The following is a 20,353-nucleotide window of genomic DNA, read 5'->3' on the forward strand; positions in this document are numbered from 1 at the left end:
ATGATCTTCCAAGGACCCTTCCAGCCCTAATGTCTATGAAATCTATGAAATCTAAGGAAGTTTGCTCTTTAGCAAAAATTAGCCAGCAGAGAAACTCCATCAATGCTGTGTCTCATTTGGCCTGAATGTAAGGCAGTTTATGGAAGTCCCCAAATCCATTTTTTCGGCCTCACTGAAGCAAACTAGTTGTGGAGGTGACAGTCCTGCTCCTTTACGCTGGAAGAGGAAAATGAGGAGATGAAAAAAAAAGGAAGAAGCAATCAAGCATTGGGATCTCAGATAGAAACAGTACTACCTGATAAAGAGAAAGAAGGCAACTTCATGATTCTACAGCAGTGGTTCTCAAACTATTTTGTACCAGTACCCATTCGTAAACATCAGTGACCAATCCCGACCCAGTGCCCCTCACTCCCAACCTGCTGCTCCCCACCCCCAGGTCCCAGTCTGCTCATGTGTGGGGCATGGGGGAAGGAGGTTAGGGGTGAACTCTGCCAGCCTGCAAGAGAAAAGCCACAGTCTCCTTTAAAGGAGAATCTGTTTTTAAAATTTGTTCACAACCCTTTTGACATATTCCTGCAAACCTTTTTTTGGGTCGTGACCCACAGGCTGAGAAATGCTGTTCTAGAAAATGTATAGAGAATTTAGAGGTCTCAAGTCTCTTGTGGCTGAGTGTGGGGGCTCTTCTGGGCCCTTCCCATAGTACAACCTATAGGAACCTGATGCTGTATTTGTCCCATAATTGTGACCACTCTTCTCCAGGGGGAAATAGTGGTCCACTTGCTTTTGATTCATAAAGCAAGACTGAAGTGCCTCTTTCAGAGCAACGATTCTACAAGCTCTTTGGGTCACATTCAGTGCTACTTTCAGTATGGTTTAAGGCTTAAACAGAAAGCCCTCCTTAAAGTTGTAAGGAACTTTGACTAACTTCTAGGCTTTCCCCTTTTAACCTTTGATCACTATGGCCTTACTACAGGGACCCACATTTTTGTGATACAAAGTCTAAGGTATCAGCTAAAAAAAACTGCTCTTCCTTGCTCCTTCTGCCTTCACTAAGAGGGTGAAAATGCAGTCTCTGCTACCTCTCACCAGCACACGTTTATGTTCCTCCTTCTGCAGCTTCAGAGCCAACACTAATGATTTCTCCCCTGGGTGTCGGGAGGAAGAAGTGGTGGGTGATCTGAACCATTCTTTTCCTGAGGATCAGGGCACTCCGTGAGTGATTTCTATGCCCACTGTGTATCTGTGTTGCTGTCAGCTCATTATAAGTAGTTTCAAGAACTGTTTGGATACATGGTGTGGGTTCCTGGGAGCTGCAGGCAACTACTCCGAGGATACATGTCTCTTGGAGACATCTTGAAAGCTAAGGAAAGGAGAAAATACTCACCTGATTAACAAAACCCTACTGGAGAGAACCTAGCCTATCTGGAGGATACCAGCATCAAATAAGAAAACTAACTGGTGACACTATCTGTCAACTGTCTACATCTACAACAGCTCACATATTTCTAGAAGACTCCTTTTTTTGTAGCCTCAGCAACTAGAGAGAAGATAAAAGTCTCAATTACAAAAGAAAAACCAAGTAGAAGGTTGAATCTGAGAAGATGGGAAGTCTGTTTCCCTGGCTTCCTACTACTTTCCATCTGGGAATGTTTGCTTCTCTTATCAGGGATCATTTGCCTGAGAAGTATCAGAAGCCACTTACTATCTCAGAGGGATAGTATCTCTCTATAGGTTCCCTTATGCTCTTAAAGACATCTTTCTGAGAGTGGCATTAGGCATCATATTTAGTCATTCTTTCTAGCTGCAGTCCTTGCCCTCCCTGCTACACCACAGAACTAGGCTTATGCTGTAATACTAATTTCCAAAGACTACAATAAATTTAAACGTCTTCCTAAATCTGGACTCAAACTCCTTGTTTCAGAAAGCAGAGCAGAGTTTCAGAAAGAATTCCAGGAGACCAATAGACTGATTCAGGGTTGGAATAAAGTTGGAATTGAAGACACAGGCCAAATTTAGTTCCTCTGAAAGAACTGTTTTTCATGTTTCAGCTCAATCACACTTGAAGATCTGAGTAAAGCTGAACAACAGCTCTCAAGGCTGACATCCAATTTGAGGATCCTGAAGCAGTTCCTGGAGAAGAATATCTTTGGGTGGTGAAGTCAACAGAGTAAGTCTGTCCAAACTGGAATCTTGTACAATGGGATACTAAAGATTTAACTGTTCTAAACAAGTGTTTTTGAATACTCTATTTGTGGACTGCAAGTGTTGGGCAGGCTAGTACCAGGCACTGTTATAATGTGTAGCATGAAGAAGAGCACATGAATATCACAAAATATGAAAAACTATTTAACAGTCAAATTGAACAGAAAAATTATTGTTTCATAGACTGGCCTGGAGTTCCAGTGGCCACATAACACACTGCCAGTGAGCAATCAGAGTTTGGGATTCCTGCCCAGTCCCCTGCTGTAAGGCAGGGTAGAGTTGTGTGAGCAATGTGGTCCAGATCCTGGAAGGGTTATAGCTTATATTTATTCCTTGCAACATATTCTGGGTGGCATAAGGTGTAACACTGACAGGTTTCAGTCCACCTACACCAGACAACTGTGATAACATAGGGCATTTGAGATACGTTATAACAAAATGGAGAGAAATGAAAGATCAGGGAAGAACGCTGTGGAATCAGAATCATTTTCTAAGAATGTTTTTTTACGCTGGAGGAGTTCGACATTTTTTTCAAATGCCAAGATTTTGGGTTCATCAAGATCAGTGTTACACTCAAGATTTTTTCAACTTAAAATGTTTATGAAAGTATGCTGAGATAAAAAAGCCTGCTTCCAGATTTGAGATTCCTCTAGCCCTGATCCTGAAGGACCTTGGAGCAAGCAAGAGAGAGAGCAAATGGGAAAGAATTGTTCCCATCACCTATCTATACACAGTAATAGTTATTTATTCAGTGAACCTGATGTAGGTCTCCCATGCAACTTTGCAAAGGGATGGGGTAAACAATAGTGACTGTTTGGAGACAAAAGGCAAAGAGTTATCAAAGGAAAAACAGTAGCATCATAATGAAAGGGTGAAAATATCAGGACACTGCCTGGAATCATCTTCATATGAGGTCTATGCAAAGTAAAAAGTAAACTTGTCGCAGCAGTTTAAAGTGAAAGGGTGTCTCTGTTTACAGTGATTCGTATACTCCCCAAAATATCACGTTAGGGTCTTTAGACAGCTCTAAATGGGCAGTGAGTAAATGATCTGAAGAAACAGAAGGATTTGCAATATCTAGAAACTGTGCTACACAGTATGAAAATACAAGCTATGATACTAATCAAATATTCTCTTGCAAAGACTATTGGTTATCAGTATTTGTATCAGTGCATCTTTAAATGGACCAAAGAGAGAAACATGTTAACAGTGATACAGAGACACTCGTAGGACTTCATAATCCACATACACATATGCACATTACCCTCCCCAGACCACCACCTTATTTTCATTGTGAAAAACTCCCAAGAAGTGTTTTAAAACATAATTATACTTGTAGGAACAATTATAGTTGTGTACTGCAAGGGGAGCTGTTGGCATATCATACTAAGATTGTGCATTAGATCATCCACTAGCTTCTGTGAGATCCACTTTCAGCTATAAGGAATCATGTTTCAACACCTCCCGTTCCCTGATGCTGACAAGCTAAACAACTTGTTTTGTCTCTGGGAGCTCTTCTCTGGTGATTAACTGCTTATGGTGAATACTAATTATATGAAAGTACAGTACTGTAGAAATAGTGTCCTATTTCCTCTACCTGCAGCATCATACCACCCTCCTGCATAGAGAAGGTAAACTGCTAATTCAACTAAACCCAGGAAGATGATATTTTTCAGCATCACAAATAAATTCATCTGTCTCCTACTCTGTTATTTTGAAGCAGCTAAAGTTTCTATATCCTTCTGTCATCTGCACAACAAGTTTAATATCAGAATATTGCACATTTGTAAATGCTTGTAATAATCCTAGGAATAAATTTGCAACATGGTGGTGTGTGAATTAGTGATCTGTTAGTGGTAACAGACACAGAGATGTGTCCCCAATTCTCCATACTCCAATTCGAAAACTTACCCCAAATTGCCAAATACTTGAAACTGCACCTCAGACTAATTTTTTTTCACTAGGGAGTCTGAGAATTTATTCTTCAATTTTAAATCTAAAGTGCTTGTTAAACTGCTAACATTGCAAAATTAGAAACCATTAAACAATATAAGGCAATGAGTGACTGAATCTACCAAATACATTCAACACAGCTTAAGTTACTTTTTAATTAAAAAGAAAAAGATATCACTGGCAACATTCAGATGTCTTTATCTAGATAAAGTAAGGAGATCATCAAAACACAAAAGCTGGTGATGCTGCCATGGAGAAAATCAAGTTTAGAAATGGCTGGAGAATTCCAACCCCCACACCCTGGATACATAATCTTTTGGACAGAGAGTGAAGGAGCATGGACACTACTGCAGTCTGGTTACACTACTATGTTTGCAGATTAAATAAGCACAACTAACAGTGGCCAAAGAGACAGATAATGTGTTCCACCTTCCTGACAGGACAGTGAGTGAAATCACAGTATCGTTAACAGCTGGACAGTGGGTGACAAGATAAAGGTAAAAAAAATCCTGGAAGAACCAGTTTTAAAGCACTGTTTAAAATGGCTAAAACAAGTTAATGTTTATTTTTTAAAGAATATTTTAAATAGATGGGAAGACAGCATACTCTTTTAAATGTAAAAGCTGACCTAAACACTGTGATAGTCTGGAGAAAGCAGGCACAACTCTATTGATGTCAGAGTTGTGTCTATTTATTCCACAGCTGAATTTGGCTCTGTAGCTTTAAGTTCTTTGTATTCATTTTAAAGAGAAGGAAAATAAAAACGTCCAGCAGGTTTAGTCAACCATGGGCATGATGCCAGGAGCCAAAGATCAACCTTCCTCAGGCTGAGATGATATCATCTACTCCAAGGTCCTGATGTACAGTATCTATTTGTATCAGAAAATTAACTAGTGAGTAGCCCCATCTCTTATTTTCTTATTATGCACAATCACTATTCTCTTCCCATGTTCAATACAAAATCTATGTCAGTATGATTCCATTTCACCCCAGAATATGCTTCTTCTGCTATTTGTCTTACATATAACAAATCTTACCTAGAAAGCATGCCCTAAAGTACAAAACAGGTACTTGGTAGCTGCTGGAATACAAGATATGATACTCATAGCGAATCACTTCTGTTGCTGCACAGACTCCAGCTACTTGAGAATCATCCATGGTTTCCTGAAAAAACAAACATAAACATGGTGCTTCATCAAATCATGTGATTGCATTGAGAGGGAACTATGGGACTACCATGATAGCAACTAATTAATAAATATAGGGATAAAAGGGTTATCCCTTACTAAACTCTTACTTGAGGTCTACGGAAATGGTAAAACCAGAAATTAAAAAACATAAGGCCCTAATCCTGGTAAGATTGACATTAAAACTGTGAGTTGTATGCTGGATCAGGGCCTTTCTAAATACAGATTGCTTTTGAGAGAGAAACACAAAGACAAAATAGTACCTCTGGAAAATCATGTGACAGAGTATTCTGGCAATAAGTTGGCTACAGCAGCTATTCTCTTTATTACCTTTTACTATAAAAAAAAATCAATCAAACATGAGGCCATCACATATCCCCAGAAACATCTATTTCACTTGCCAAAGCTGATTCATTGCACACAGGAATTCCCAGTTCCATTTTGAATGACAGCTATTTTACAGGAGGTTATGTTTGTTGATAAAATTTCTGAAGTTGAGACAATTTCTGCATCCTCTTACTGTAGAACTGAAATAAATTATTGTATTGTAAAACTGAAACAGGTTGGGTGGAACCCAACCAGAAGATTGAGGCTAGGGGCAGACATTACACATACGCTGGCTTAAGTGATCAGAAACTGGTTTATACCTGTAACAGAACAGATGTTCAGTGTACATAAACCAATTTGAAAATAGCTGAAACCAGTTTGAGATAAGCCTAGTTGAATGCAGTATCAGACATAACTACTTTGGGTCAAACTGCTCAGGATTCTGGAAGGGAAGGGAAGTGAAGGGAAGGCTACTCTAGCACCCCCAGCTTCTTGCCTGAGCCACTGCAGGCATATGCCTGCATGTCTAGGATGTCTGTGCAGTTACAAAGTGATTTAGCCTAGCTAGGTTTCACTAACCTGCAAAGATAGAATCAATTCAAGCTCAGGCTTTTTGAATGTCTGTCCCTATCCTGAGAAATACTTCCAAAAGTTCCCAATTAGAAATTCAATCTTTTACCTGCTTCTAGCATATGAATACATTGCCTAATTTTCCAAAAGCCTTGAGCACCCACAGTTTTATTGACTTACATAGCAACTGCATATGTCCATCACCTCTGCAAATGAAGCCATTAAGTTTTCAACCCTATTAAGTGAACTAATTAAATACTTTAGAACAATTTTTCCAAAAAGATACACACAAAAGATATATGAACTTGATCAGCCTTCCAAACCCTAAAACTCCATACACAATTGAGCAATTGTATTCCTAAAAGCAAATGAGCTTTGGGGGTGTAGCAGGAAAGACTAAGAAGGAAAAATGAAATATCAGTATAGCTCAAATCTCATGCTGCTTTAACATATAAGACAGTTTTCATATTTGTACCTGTGGTCTTTAAGTCGCCTTACTCCTTGCCCACAAATCAATCCATTAGGGGATACAAGAACCGATAAACTATAACAGCAGACATGAACAGCGTTGCATCCATATTTGGCATTTTAGACAACCAGATATTGTTGAGAAACAAGGGTGTAAATGGAAATCTACATACCAAGGTTGTTGGAAAAATAGATAGCACAATTTGGGGCATTCAATTAAAAAATTAAAGATGCTCAAAGAACAGAAGTAGTTTGGAAATAGTGTCCAGCTGCATAAACCTTGATTTCAGCTTATCAAACAACAGACACCTAAAGCACTGATACAGAACATTAAGGGGAATTCCATTCTGTATTGACCTTGCTTTTAAAGTCTCCTTTAAGGGGATTTTACAAACAACTTGCCAGAAGGGACAATAATGATTACTGTATCTAACTTCACAGACCAGGTACATATCTGCATTCTGTGCTCAATTCACATGAAAGAAAATAAAGTATCCCCGCCTTCCCACATCTCAGCTTCTCTAGTTAGATGTGATCGGAGGAGCCAATATTTTATTTAAAACAAAATTGAGGAAGAAAGAGTGGTGTTACATTTATACAGTAAACTGGCAGATCTTTAAACCAGATGTTTCTGGGACAGCACTTTGATGAATGCAGAAAAGTGACGAACTCTAAAAGTTCCTGGCAGAATACGAGGGGGAAAAATGGAAAATGACAAGTAGAAAGGGATTCAACCGTCTTCAAACTTTAGGGACCTTCACAGTCAGAAGTGAATACAGATCCCAACTCCAGAACTTGAGCCAATCTCCCCACGTAACAGAATCATCCTTTGTGTGATGTTAATGCTTGGAATTCCTTTTTATTATAGGTTTATGGCCTACTGTTTAGCCATTACTCTACTCTGAAATATGTACAGAGAAATATCTGAGAGAGGGCAGGGCATAGTGGCACCTTAGATCACAATCAGATGTGTAGAGACATGCACTAGCAGCAGCAAAAATTGTAGTGGCACAAATTTGTGCCACTACCTTTTGCTGCATCACACGGCCCTCCACATGCGCTTTGGTGAGGGACAAATTGTCTTGCTTTGGACAAAGTGCCCTTGCCCAGCTGCTCCCAGCTCCCAGTGTGTTGGAGGAGCCAGGGCATAACTACAGGAGTGGAGATGTTCCTTGAAGAGTCTTTCCTGGTAACAAATCTGCAGCATGGGACACATTTTCACATTCCCCACATGCAGTTTACAGTGCCACAAACCACATATGCCTTCATGTCTGGACACAACCTTAGCCTAACTGGTTCAGAGAGGCATGAACCTTTGTAGGCAACAGCCTACTAATATCTAATGAGGAAGGCTGTTGCCTACAAAAGCTCATGCCTCTCTGAATCAATCAGTCTTTAGTGTACCACCCTGCCTCATCTTCTGCCTGACTTCAGGCTAACACAGCTCTACGCAGTGAAGTATTTACAGTTAAGTATTTTCTTTTGCTGTCTTCCTTATGCAATGGCAAGGCTATTTCAAGGCCTATACAAATGTTAATATTGCTATCACCAAAACAGTCCCATGCATGTACTCTTTTGCTTTCTCTCTATATGTATGTACAAAAGTCACTTCGGCTAGGGACATAAGTTGCACATAAACTGGTTTAGGTGATCAGAAACTGGTTTAACATTTAACAGAACATAAGCTCGGTGCACACAAACCAATTTCAAAATGGCTGAAACTGGTTTAAGATAAACGTGGTTGAATGGAGTATCAGACTAAACTAATTTGGGTCAAACCAGTTTATGAAACTTCTGTCCCAGACCCCTTCCTGGTTCAAGTTAAATCAGTCCCCCAGCATCCCAGCACGTTTTGTAGCCCTGGGCTGCTCCTGCTGGAGCAGTGAGGGCTGTCTGACAAGAGGGTTGGGGGGGGAGGGGAGTCAAGCCCAGCCTGGGATGCAGCTCAGCCTGCAGCCGGGGACTGTTTCCCCAGGCAAAACCTGGCTGGCGTCTGGGGCCAGGGATGAGGGTTAAATACTCCTTCCCCCACTCAAACTTACTGCTGGCTGTGATTGTGGACTACAAATCCCAAAGGCACCTGGAACCTGGAAAAGGAAATGATAAGCACTCCTGCAGAGTCCTGCAGCTGTGACTTTGGACTGCAAATTCTAGAGACCTCAGGAGCAGCAAGAAGAGAAAGCAAACTCACAGCCCATGCTGGTTATTTGCCAGACAGCTGTACTCTAGTGCCCCCCAGCTTCTGGCCTGAGCCACTGCAGGTATAGTTTCATAGTTTCTAGGGTCAGAAGGGACCTGAGCAGATCATCTAGTCTGACCCCCTGCCATGGCAGGAAGAGCACTGGGGTCAAATGACCCCAGTAAGGTGGTCATCCAACCTCCTCTTAAAAACCCCCAGGGTGGGAGCCTGCACCACCTCACTTGGAAGCTGGTTCCAGACTCTAGCCGCCCTGACCGTGAAGTAGCGCCTCCTGATGTCCAACTTAAACCTTCCCTCCGCCAGCTTGTGACCATTGTTCCTGGTCACTCCTTGCGGCGCTCGGGGGAACAGGGACTCCCCCAGCGCCTGCTGATCCCCCCTAACCAGTTTATAACAGGCCACAAGATCCCCCCTCAGCCTTCTCTTTTGAAGGCTGAACAGGTTCAGGTCCCGCAACCTTTCCTCATAGGACCTACCCTGCTGTCCCTTGATCATGCGAGTGGCCCTCCTCTGGACCCTCTCCATGCTGTCCACATCCCTCTTAAAGTGCAGCGCCCAGAACTGGACGCAGTACTCCAGCTGCGGCCTGACCAGTGCCGCACAGAGGGGGAGGATCACCTCCTTGGACCTGCTCGAGATGCATCTGTGGATGCACGACAAGGTGCAGTTGGCCTTCCTAGCCGCCTCCCCACATTGCCAACTTATGTTCATCTGGGAGTCAATAATGACTCCCAGATCCTTTTCCACCTCCGTGCTGAATATGAAATACAGCATGTGGCTGTATTTTCTGAATCAAAGGTAAATATCTGTTCACTTCTGTTTCAGTTTAATCTCTGCAGCTTAAATTAACATGCAAAAACTGAATCAATTCAGCCTCGGGCTTTTTGACTGTCTACTTTGCCTTTAACTGTAACGTTAAAAATAATCAAAAATTGAGATGTTAATGTGAAACTGGTCTACAAAGAAAATCACACTTTCTCTTACCCCAAACATCTGAGGAAAGAAGCAACATCTTTATCACAAAACTGCATTTCCTCAGTGTGAACAAGTTTTAAAAATATTCTCCCATCTCAGACATGGTGGGTTAGGCCATGAGTAACTTTTTCATTAAACATTCTGCTTGTACGGCTGGAAGGGAGTTAGGACTGTGAGAAACCTCCACAGAGAAACCTTGATTTTCTAGAATTGAACAGGATTAGGAAAAAAGGACAGTGAAGGTATCAAAAACTCTTTCTGATTACTTCGCTTCTTGAGAGGGAGAAAATGGATGATGAAAAACCTCCCTTGGGAATGCTCTGTGTTACTGGAAGATTAGATTGTGAAACACCTCCTCAAAGATCCTACTGCCTCCAGAAAAAAGCTGTTTCATCTATCAGAGGTGTCCCCAAAGAACTATATAATGTTGGGTGCCAGTCAGTGGACTGGGAATGGCAGGTTGTGTAAACAGCCTTGTGGAAAGCCTAGTTTTTAGAAATGAAGGTTAATGGTTTCCATTCACAACCATTTTCACTTTGTATTGTCCTGTTTATTTCCTGTAAATGATAGTTTGGGCTATGTCTAAGATCAAGCATTCAACTGAATACAAAATCTAAGGGAGAATTGGAAGACAGAAATCCTCATTCTTCTATAAAAAGATGGACTACAGTCTAGAGTATGAAGCTTTTGTAGTTATTCAAAATATGATGTCTGATATTCAGATCTCTCTTTGCCTGCTATATTTCTAGTGACAAGTGGAAGCATTGTATTTGTGACTTGTATACATGCATAAATACTTGAATCCTTCTTAGAGCTATTTCTAATCCCTTTTCATTTGGGTAAATAGCAGTGGCAGGACATGTTACATAAAAGATACAGGGCCGACGTATAACCTTGAATTTTATAGCTTCTCTAAGGATGAAGCAAGGATTTACAACGAGAATGTAAATGTTGGAGCCTAAAAGTATTGACAGCAGTAGTAACTAAAGCTAGAGATGACCCTAGCAGGGGGCAGGGGCTGGACACGAAGAAGCAGCCGGCAGCGGCAGTGGGAGGACGGTGGCGAGCAGATGCAGCCAGTGTAGAGTCACCAGCACTAGGAGGGGCCACAGCCACTTCACTCACCTCTGCAGGGCCCACCAAGGCGTGGGGCCCGGGGCGGTCACCCTGGTTCGCCCTTCTCTAAGGACAGCCCTGAATAAGGTCCCTGTCATACATTCACTTAAAGGTACAACAGGAACTGATCCCCAATCCCAACAATCATGTCTTCTACCATACCATATGTGCATGATGGGGTGCATCTACATGAGATGTTTATTGCAGAGCTGCCTAATTAGCTCTGCAGTAAAGTCTCTGCATCTACACATGTGTCTCTATTAGGCCACAGTAACCTAATCAACTCTGCTGTAGGTTAGTACTTGTAAATACAAGTACAACCCTGTGGCAGAATTCTTTAGCGAGCAGCAACACACATGTAGACACTAACCTGGCTGGCTGGGGCACAACGGTGCTTCAGTGTGGGGGCTGCTTGCTGGCAAGTCCCACGCTGGAGCACCCTCATGCCCCAGCCAGCCCCTCTACAGCAGGCTGAGCAGGTCAGAGCAGCTCCAAGCTTGCAGGATGACCGCCAGAGCTCCCTGCCAAATGAGGCTACTCTACCCTGGAGCAATGTACTGCGGTCCTGGGTGCACACATAAACACAGCACCCGGACCGCATAACATAAGCGCTGGAGTTTATTGCATCGCATTAATTGTACGTGTAGATGCAGCCATGAGGCACAATTTTTGGATCAAGAATCATATCCTAATCAAGCCTTTTTACTTGCCAGTGCAGAGAGAACCTGGAAAGTAGAAAGATAAAAGCCCAGCCCAAGCCAACAATTAGCTGATGATCACCTCTGATTCCTGTGCGGTCTCAGGCTCAGAATTGGCTGACTGGGCCAATAACCAGCTAATTGTTAGCCTCAAGACCACATCACTACCAGTTTCAGACACCAGTGCAGTACAGGGGCTGACAATCAGCCGACTGTCAAAACTTGGTGCCCAGCAACTCTGGCCAGGCCCTGGACATGAGGGAATCAGAGGCTCCCAGCAGGGAGAGCAGGAAGGCTCTCCACTCCAAACCTCTGAGTGGGTCCCACAAACCAGATGTCTGTGGCTCTGCATCGTTCCTGGGCATGTAAAGCTGTTGCGGCTACCAGCCTAGAAGAGAGCAAACCTGGCTCTTGGCAGCAACACCTCTCCTCGCAAATGTCTGCTTCCACTCTGTGCAACTAGAGCCTTGAGACACTGTGCCTCCATTCCAACACCCCAGCATGCAAATCCTATTGTATATACTGTCACAGGGCACTAAGGTGCCCTGCTCCTAGAAGAACAGAAACTGCCTGGGCAGAGAGCCCAAAGAGAAAGACAGAAACCCAGGTGCAAGTTACCAGGGCAACAAGCCAGACGGCAAATTAGCCTGCACCTGCACATGGTCAGCTGACCAGAAGCGGCAGGGCCCTGGGCCCATATAAACCCCAGGCTGGAACTAGGGAAGGCAGTTCCCTGCTAGCAGCCAGAGGGGAAGGAGCCTCCACAGAGGAAGTGCCCAGTGACACAGCAACTGCCTGATATGCTGCACCCAGGGCTAATGGGGCTGCATAGGTACACTTGCTTACTAGACACTTAGTGCCAGGGACAAAGTTCGATTCTTTTAAAAGGGCAGAGCACACCCTGGTCTTTTGTATTATGTTATAGCCCAGGGGTTTATGTTTGTTTGATGTTTACAACACCGGTGGTTTGGGTGAGGCTATTTGGGGAAGGAGGAGGCCTCACTGGGGGCCTGCTACAGCAGTCAAAGTGCCAAAGTGGCACAGTCAAGGGGCCTTAGGAACTCCATCCCGTGACATATACCTCTGCTGCCCAGTTATGCCTCTGGTTAACGGTGTCTTTTTAACTGATAAAATGAAACTTTACTGAAGTTATCTTCTAAAATAAAATTAGTTAAGTCACCTGAAGATAAATTTTGGAGTATCCACTACCCTGTCTGTAGCTGAATACAGCCCACTGACAGAATATGTTGGTATGACAGAAGACAGGTATATCGTTTGCTTGTTTGTTTGTTTTTTAAATAGTTGGCTATAAGTTTAAAAAGGCTTAACTAATAAGTTAAAATGAAACCCAGTTATTTTTGCATAATCTCCACATACCCCGCCCCCCCGTTATGACAGAGGTCTCCAAATAATTTGGAGCAAGGGATCACTGTCAACCTTCAAAATTTCTCAAGGATCCCTATGCACTGGTACAATCAAACTTCTACTTGAAAAGAAAGAGATCAAATGCAATCCATGGACCTCTCACCCCAGTCTCGGAGAACATTGGTTTGGAAACCACTGTATCATAGTGTTCAGTAGCCAAAACTCAAAATAAATCATTTCCTCTTCAGCAAGAATAGGATGTACCTGGCACAATGAGTCCAAAAAAAAAGGACATGCATATATAAACATAAAAGAAACAAGAGAACTATGTCTCTTATTGAATTGATAGATTTTATTTAAATAACCACCAGGACTAACAGATTCATCTGTATAGCAGAAAAAATGCTAATCTTATTAAAATGTTCATAAATTGAAATTTTGACTAAGTTGCAATCCCTAGAAAAGCTGCTTGCAATCATTTGATTTCCCAATTCTTGTCTCTCTATAACAATTTGCCATAATAATTTGCCACACTTCAAGTTAAAACTGTGAATCCAGGACTGACTGACTGTTTCCTAAACAAATTGGGAAGTTGTCATCAGGAAGCATCTGTTACTTTATTACTCTCACGTAAAAGCATTCTTGTGCTATCATAACGGACTATTGAGCAGATGTTTTAAAGCACTATACCACAGCAAGATATGTATAATAAAAAAGATAAGCAGCTACAGCCTAATTAATGATATCTGTTCCTTTATAAACACATCCTCACTAATTTTAACTGATCAAAAGTTTTCCCCAACATTTCAGTTCTTCCCTCACAAAATACATTTGCTCTGTTCCTTCTAAAATGATGAATTATTTACATCAATGGATAAAAAATGATATTGCATGTCATTCTGAAAGCTAAATAAATGCAGTTATACTGTAGCAAAACTTACTATTTTTATCTCTTCTGAGCCAAGAAGCAAGTTAAAACCCTAGGTAGCAAATTAAGCTGATAGTGGGATCAGAGGTAAGTTGCTTTTGACAGTATTTAATAAGAACTGGATCTAAGAAACCAGACAGTAGCAGGAAGGTATGGGTTAAAGGCAGGTCATGCTGGGAGAGAGGGACCGAGTGGAAAGGGGAGGGTTAGGAAGTTAACAGGCAGTGTGAACTGGAAAGGAGACAAGAATTACATGATAAAATGGGGATCTTTATCTGTTGACAGCACACATTTCCCCCATACACATACAAAAAGACAGAGCCTGAGTCTGCATTCCTTCCTTGAAACCAAAACTCACTTTGAAATACAGAATCAAACCCTAATTTCTCTACTGAAGAAGGAAAAGAGAGAGGGAGAAAAATAAATGGTTTAACCAAGAGCAGATGCATTTCTCTTTGTGATCAAGTCACTGTTTCCTTTATCCCAATTCCCAGGTCTGTCATCTGCCCTTTGATGCCTTGATTGCCATGCCCTCCTGATGTGGATTAGCCTCCTGGGAAACTGAACTGCACAAGCACTGTACGGCTGGTCTTGAAGGCAGGAAGCAGAAGAGGTGATCCATATAAACTTCCATTATCCAGAATATGTTTGCTCTTAATTTTTTATTGTTTCATTCATTTAAATCAGAAGCCTATGAACAATTTTTGAAACTTTTAACGCTTCTCTACATTTGCGGCTCTTGCTTTTTCTAATACTATGTTAGTATTGGAAGTAAAGGAACGGTTATGATGCAAAGTTCCTCCTGGGGGGGGCTATCTACACATGGGTTACTGTGCAGTCACTACTGTGAAGTTAATCTGCCACCTGCATTAACCCTGCAGTTAACTATTTGACTGTGGAGTAAGCATCAGCATGTGTAGACAGTGATGCTTTACCATGCAGTCAGTCAACGGAGCCCAGAGAGATCTATTCTGTGTACGCACAGCTATCAGATATCTTGATCCTGCACTACTTGTAGATATCTTCAAAATCCATTTCATAGATTTCAGAGACATTAGGGCTGGAAGGGACCTCGGAAGATCATTGAGTCCAGCCCACCGCCCAAAGGGCAGGAAGTCAGCTGGGGTCATAGGATCCCAGCAAGATAAGCATCCAATTTGCTCTTGAAGGTGTTCAGAGTAGGTGCTTGAACCACCTCCGATGGCAGGTTGTTCCAGACCTTGGGGGCTCAGACAGTAAAGAAATTCTTCCTTATGTCCAGCCTGAAATGGTCTTGCAGTAGTTTATGACCGTTCAACCTCGTCATCCCCCGGGGCGCTCTGGTGAACAAACGTTCCCCCAGATCCTGGTGATCACCCCTGATAAACTTATAGGTGGCCATCAGATCACCCCTGAGCCTGCGCTTTTCCAGGCTAAAGAGCCCCATGGCTCTCAGCCTGTCGTCGTAAGGTCTGTTTTCCTGACCTCTGATCATGCGCGTGGCTCTTCTCTGGACTCTCTCAAGCTTCTCCACATCCTTTTTGAATTGTGGAGCCCAAAACTGGACGCAGTACTCCAGCTGCGGCCTCACCAAGGCCAAGTACAAGGGGAGAATGACATCCCGGGATTTGCTTGAGAAGCATCTATGGATGCAAGCCAGCGTTTTGGTCGCTTTACTAGCCGCAGCATCGCATTGCAGGCTCATGTTCATCTTGTGGTCAATGATGACCCCCAAGTCTCTTTCTTCCGTAGTGCTAGCCAGCGTAGCACTGCCGAGCCTATAAGGATGCTGCAGGTTTTTCTTCCCAAGGTGGAGAACCTTGCATTTTTCGGTGTTAAACACCATCAGGTTCTCGTCCACCCATTTGCTGAGCCTGTCCAGGTCAGCCTGGATCACCCGCCTGTCTTCTGGCGTGGATGCTTTGCCCCAAAGTTTGGTGTCATCAGTGAACTTGGCCAGTCCGCTCCTGACTCCAATGTCCACATCATTAATGAAGATGTTGAACAATATGGGTCCAAGGACAGAGCCTTGAGGGACCCCACTGGTCACAGGACACCATGATGAGTGACTGCCATCAATTACTATCCTCTGGGTCCGACCACAGAGCCAATTTCCCAGCCAACGGATCGTGGTGGACCCAAGGCCACAATTGGCCAGTTTCGTCTAGAGGTGATCATGGGATACCAGATCGAAGGCTTTTTTGAAGTCAAGATATATGACATCAATCTCAACTCCCTTGTCCAGGTGAGAGGTCACCTGGTCGTAGAAGGAAATGAGATTGGTCAAGCAAGACCTACCCACAACAAACTCGTGCTGGCTATCCCTTAGGATGTTGGCGTTGGCCAGTCCATTATGGATGGCCTCATTAATAAACTTTTCTAAGATCTTCCCCAGGATAGAAGTCAGGCTAATGGGCCTATAGTTAGCCAGATCCACTTTCCTCCCTTTCTTGAAGATAGGCACCACATTGGCCTTCTTCCAGTCTTCAGGCACTATACCAGAGCGTCAGGAGTTTTTAAAGATCCATGCCAGGGGCTGGGCTATGACGCTTGCCAGCTCCTTGAGTACCCTGGTGTGTAGATTGACAGGGCTGGCTGACTTGAAGGTATCCAGCTTCTCAAGATGTTCCTTCACGAGGTCAGCATTTATGGAGGGCAGGGGATCTCTCTCCCCCATTAGGCTGGTACAGCACCTACAGAGCATAAAACTTAAGTAAAAATTTGGCTTTTAACCAAATAAGTGTTGTCACTAATTTCTAGCTCAACGAAAATGGTGTTGAAGGACACGCCTACAAATGGATAAGCCATTTTGAACTCAACATGTTCCCTGCAAAGTTACTAAGCTGTTGGAGAAACAATTCCAAAGTGATTAAATATAATCCCTGAGGTTGTGAAGTCTTCACATATTTCAGCTCCCAGAGGAATATCCTTTGACCTTATGCTGCTACTCTTACTATGAAGTTGTTAAAAAATATACGTACTATTAGAATGATTCATGACCATCTGTCCCCCCACCACCAAAAAAAAAATGGAGGACACAACTTTTTTAATTCATAGCATGACTAAAAAACAAAATCAAAGAACTCTATTCCCCCAAATACCACACTTAGATACAGAAGTTTCTCATGCAATAACAATTATTTCTAATGGTTGGAAATTAGATTTGTCTTTTGGTTGTTTTAAAACTCTTATCACAAGTGAAAAGCAAAATGTATTCAAGTGAAAGAAGCAATGTATCATGAGAAATGAACAGTTGTGAATTTGCTGCTCATCTAAAAGTAGTGATTTCTTTCAAAATCATCCTTTATTCTTCTTGCGTTGTTACCCCCTCCAAACTGAAATAAAAATTCAAAACTCCACTTCGGGCTGAACTTAGGTGTCAAAACACAAAGTGTCACAATGCCTGACTTCCAGGGGCCTTGCTGGCTTGTGGAATCCACAACTACAAGGCAACTGGACTCTCTCTGTAGTGCACGGAGGTAGCAAGTTACCTAAGAATGGGATCTATAAAAGCCAGCATGCTGGGTGGGGAGTGGGAAGCTCCCTTAACTAGTTAGTAGGAAATGATGAAAGGTGTGTCTTCACCCTATCAGTTCCACCAAAGACTTAAATATCTTACTCTAGACTGCAGGGATGTGCTTATCTCCAGTTGATTTTCACAGCTATGAATCCTCTTCTGGAGTTAAGTATCTACATCAGTCCTCCTCTGCTCATAGGAAGAGGAACGGGACTTGACAGTGCAGCCACACTGATCATTTATGCAGTAGCTCTGCAGTTAGAGCACTCAAATGTGAGAGACCTTGTCACTAAGACATTAGGGATTTTAAGACAGAGTTCTCTCAAGTTCAGCCTGTTGCTATTACAGTGAAATAGTTAAATATTTATTTGTGGGGGGATGTATGTGTGTGTATACATACATGTACATGTATATGTGTGTGTACAAGAGACTGAGAAGGACAAAGAGAACATGCAAAAGTCTGGAAAAGAGAAGGCTGAGGAAGGATATGATGGAGGCCTATAACTTCATGAAGAATGTGAATAAAGTGAATAGGGAACTGTCATTCATCATGTCCCAGAACAGGAGAACTAGAGGGCACTAACTGAAATTATCAGGAAAAAGTATTTTTTGCACACCATGTTAATTTGTAGAATTTGTTGCCATTGGCAGTTGTAGAGGCAGATAGTGATTGTGTATACACATTAAAATAATCCAGAAGAATTTTTCCAGGTTTGTTCTCTGAGTAAATAAATTTACCCAGAGCCACATGTACAGACTTTTGAATGCTGAGGCACTGAAGAGTGGAGAGCTTGCAGTGAGGAGACACTGTACAGCCAGGGGAGTCCTGTGTGTACATCTCAAAATGCTCTGTAAACTCCCTTAGTCTTCTTGGCAACAGATGGCAGTAGTGCAAAGGGGAGCCCTGATTGGCTAACCCAGACTATCTATGGTCAGCCTGCGTTTTCCCCATACCTCAATGTGGGGATTGTGAAAGGGGAGTGTTCTGCTCCCCGCTGGAGCAGCACAGTCCAGCTGACAACATGCTGCTTCCCACCGGGGGGTGGGGAGGCAGGGGGCTGAAGGACCATTTTCTCTTCTTCAGAGAAGCCACAGTATATACAGACATTCACTCTCCCTGGAGATACTCTCCTGGGAGTGATTTAACCACGGTTGTTCCCAGGTTATTTTTATCTCAGAGTGGCAATGTGTACTCTAGGAGAAAAAGCCTGAATATCTGTATACTTATAGGTTCTCCTGGAAGAGGAGCAACTTTTCCAGGAGAAACTGAGTATATGAGAACATAAAAAGAGACTGGAGAAATTCATGACACACACTCCTTTGGGAAGTATTAAAAAGAACAACCAGGGACATATTATTTGCCATCCCTAAACCTATAATGGTTGATGTCAGAAAGGGTATAACAGGGAACAAATTACTCTACATAAGTCCTGTTCATATACTTTTCTAAAGCATCTGCTACTTGTCACTGTCAGAGACAGGATACTGGACTATAGGTTCTTTTGTGCTGGACTAAATCAGTAGTCTCCAGTGCAAGGCTCATGGCTATATGCTGTCTGCATGACCTCCTGACATTGCTCACAACCACAGGAAATTAAAAAGTTAACCTAGAGGCTGACAGAAACAGCTAAATAAAACATTGCAAACAGCACATTACTTGTTCAGTATTATTGGCCATGGGACTGGAGGTCACTGCCTTGCTCCAATGAACAGTCTACATAAAATATTTAATCCTTCATTGTAGCAGGGACTGGAACCTTGATATCCCTTCTGCCAGGTGAGTGTCTCACCCACTAGGATACAGTCATGCTCACTCACTCAAGCCAGCCCAATGAGTATTTAATTATTTCATGCAGAGTGGAACAATATCAACATGAGGGTCTGTAACAGGGAACCCTAGCCCTGTTACCAACAGGCAAGTCCCTTTAAGACTACAACTTTCCATTCACAGCATGCTGGCAGGGTAGGGGTTAAAAGCTGAGCCTGGTTGGCTAGTCAGGTGACCAGAAGGAGGCAGGCCAGAACTATAAAAACCTTGGGCTTGGAAGCAGTGAGAAGGAGCAGCTGAAAGGGGAGAAGGTTGTGCTTAAGAGTACCACAGAGAGGCTTGGCTGTCTGGCTGACTGCTGTAAGAGGGGAAATCCTGAAAACTCAGAGAAGTGGCGGTAGCCCCACAAGAAGGAATGTAACAGACAGTGGGAAACAGAAGTACAGAGCCATGGAAAAGTGTAAGCCGGCACTTGGCCTTCTTTCATTTTATTTTTATTTATTTTTTGTGGTTACAGCCCATGGACTTACTGTTAGATAACTGGTGGTTTTGGCTGTAGGGGAGGAGGAGACCTCATTAGCACCTTGGGTGCAGTCACAAAAGGCCAAGGGGCCCAGTGGGGGAACCTTGGCTAGTAGGCTGAGCTAAAAGAAAAGGTGACTTTGGGCAGTGGGAGCTCAGGGCCACTGCCCAGCCTTGAACTTGTAGCCTGCTCGCTCTATACCCAGTGGACAGGCCTCTGGGCCAGAGAGCCTGGGTTCCATAGTGGAAGCAAAAGGAGGGTCATGATTCCCAAGAGGAGTAAAGAGCTAGAACCTCAGAGTCAAACCCTATCTGATAGGTTTAGACTGGTAGGCCTAGCTAGAGAAAGACAGGGGGCAAGGCCCATGGTGGCTGAGAACCCCAACATAGAAGTATAATAGGCTCCTGCTTGTAAGAACATCTAAATAATACTTACATCAGGACATGGCAGATGGGTAAAAGCGGGATACGAGACAAAAGATAGAAGAGAAACATTAAGGGACTTCAAAGGTGCCCCTCATAGGTCGCAGATAGCAAATAAGGAGAGAAAATGCCACTGGGGAGGGCAACCTGTTACA

General features: G+C 43.0%; 1 protein-coding gene across 3 annotated transcripts in view; it reads right to left on the bottom strand.

Moving 5' to 3' along the window:
* The window catches only part of ATG10 (autophagy related 10), a 215,353-nt gene that overhangs the window by 108,807 nt on the left and 86,193 nt on the right, over positions 1-20,353 (bottom strand). For all 3 annotated transcript variants that reach the window (XM_019516931.1, XM_019516930.1, XM_019516929.1), the window contains exon 4: positions 5,193-5,319. In XM_019516931.1, the coding sequence (XP_019372476.1) occupies positions 5,193-5,319 (127 nt within the window). The remainder of the gene's footprint in view (positions 1-5,192; positions 5,320-20,353) is intronic.

Source organism: Gavialis gangeticus, unplaced genomic scaffold (genome assembly GCF_001723915.1).
Source record: "Gavialis gangeticus isolate Ggan-Ray unplaced genomic scaffold, GavGan_comp1, whole genome shotgun sequence".
In the NCBI taxonomy this organism is placed as follows: domain Eukaryota; kingdom Metazoa; phylum Chordata; order Crocodylia; family Gavialidae; genus Gavialis; species Gavialis gangeticus.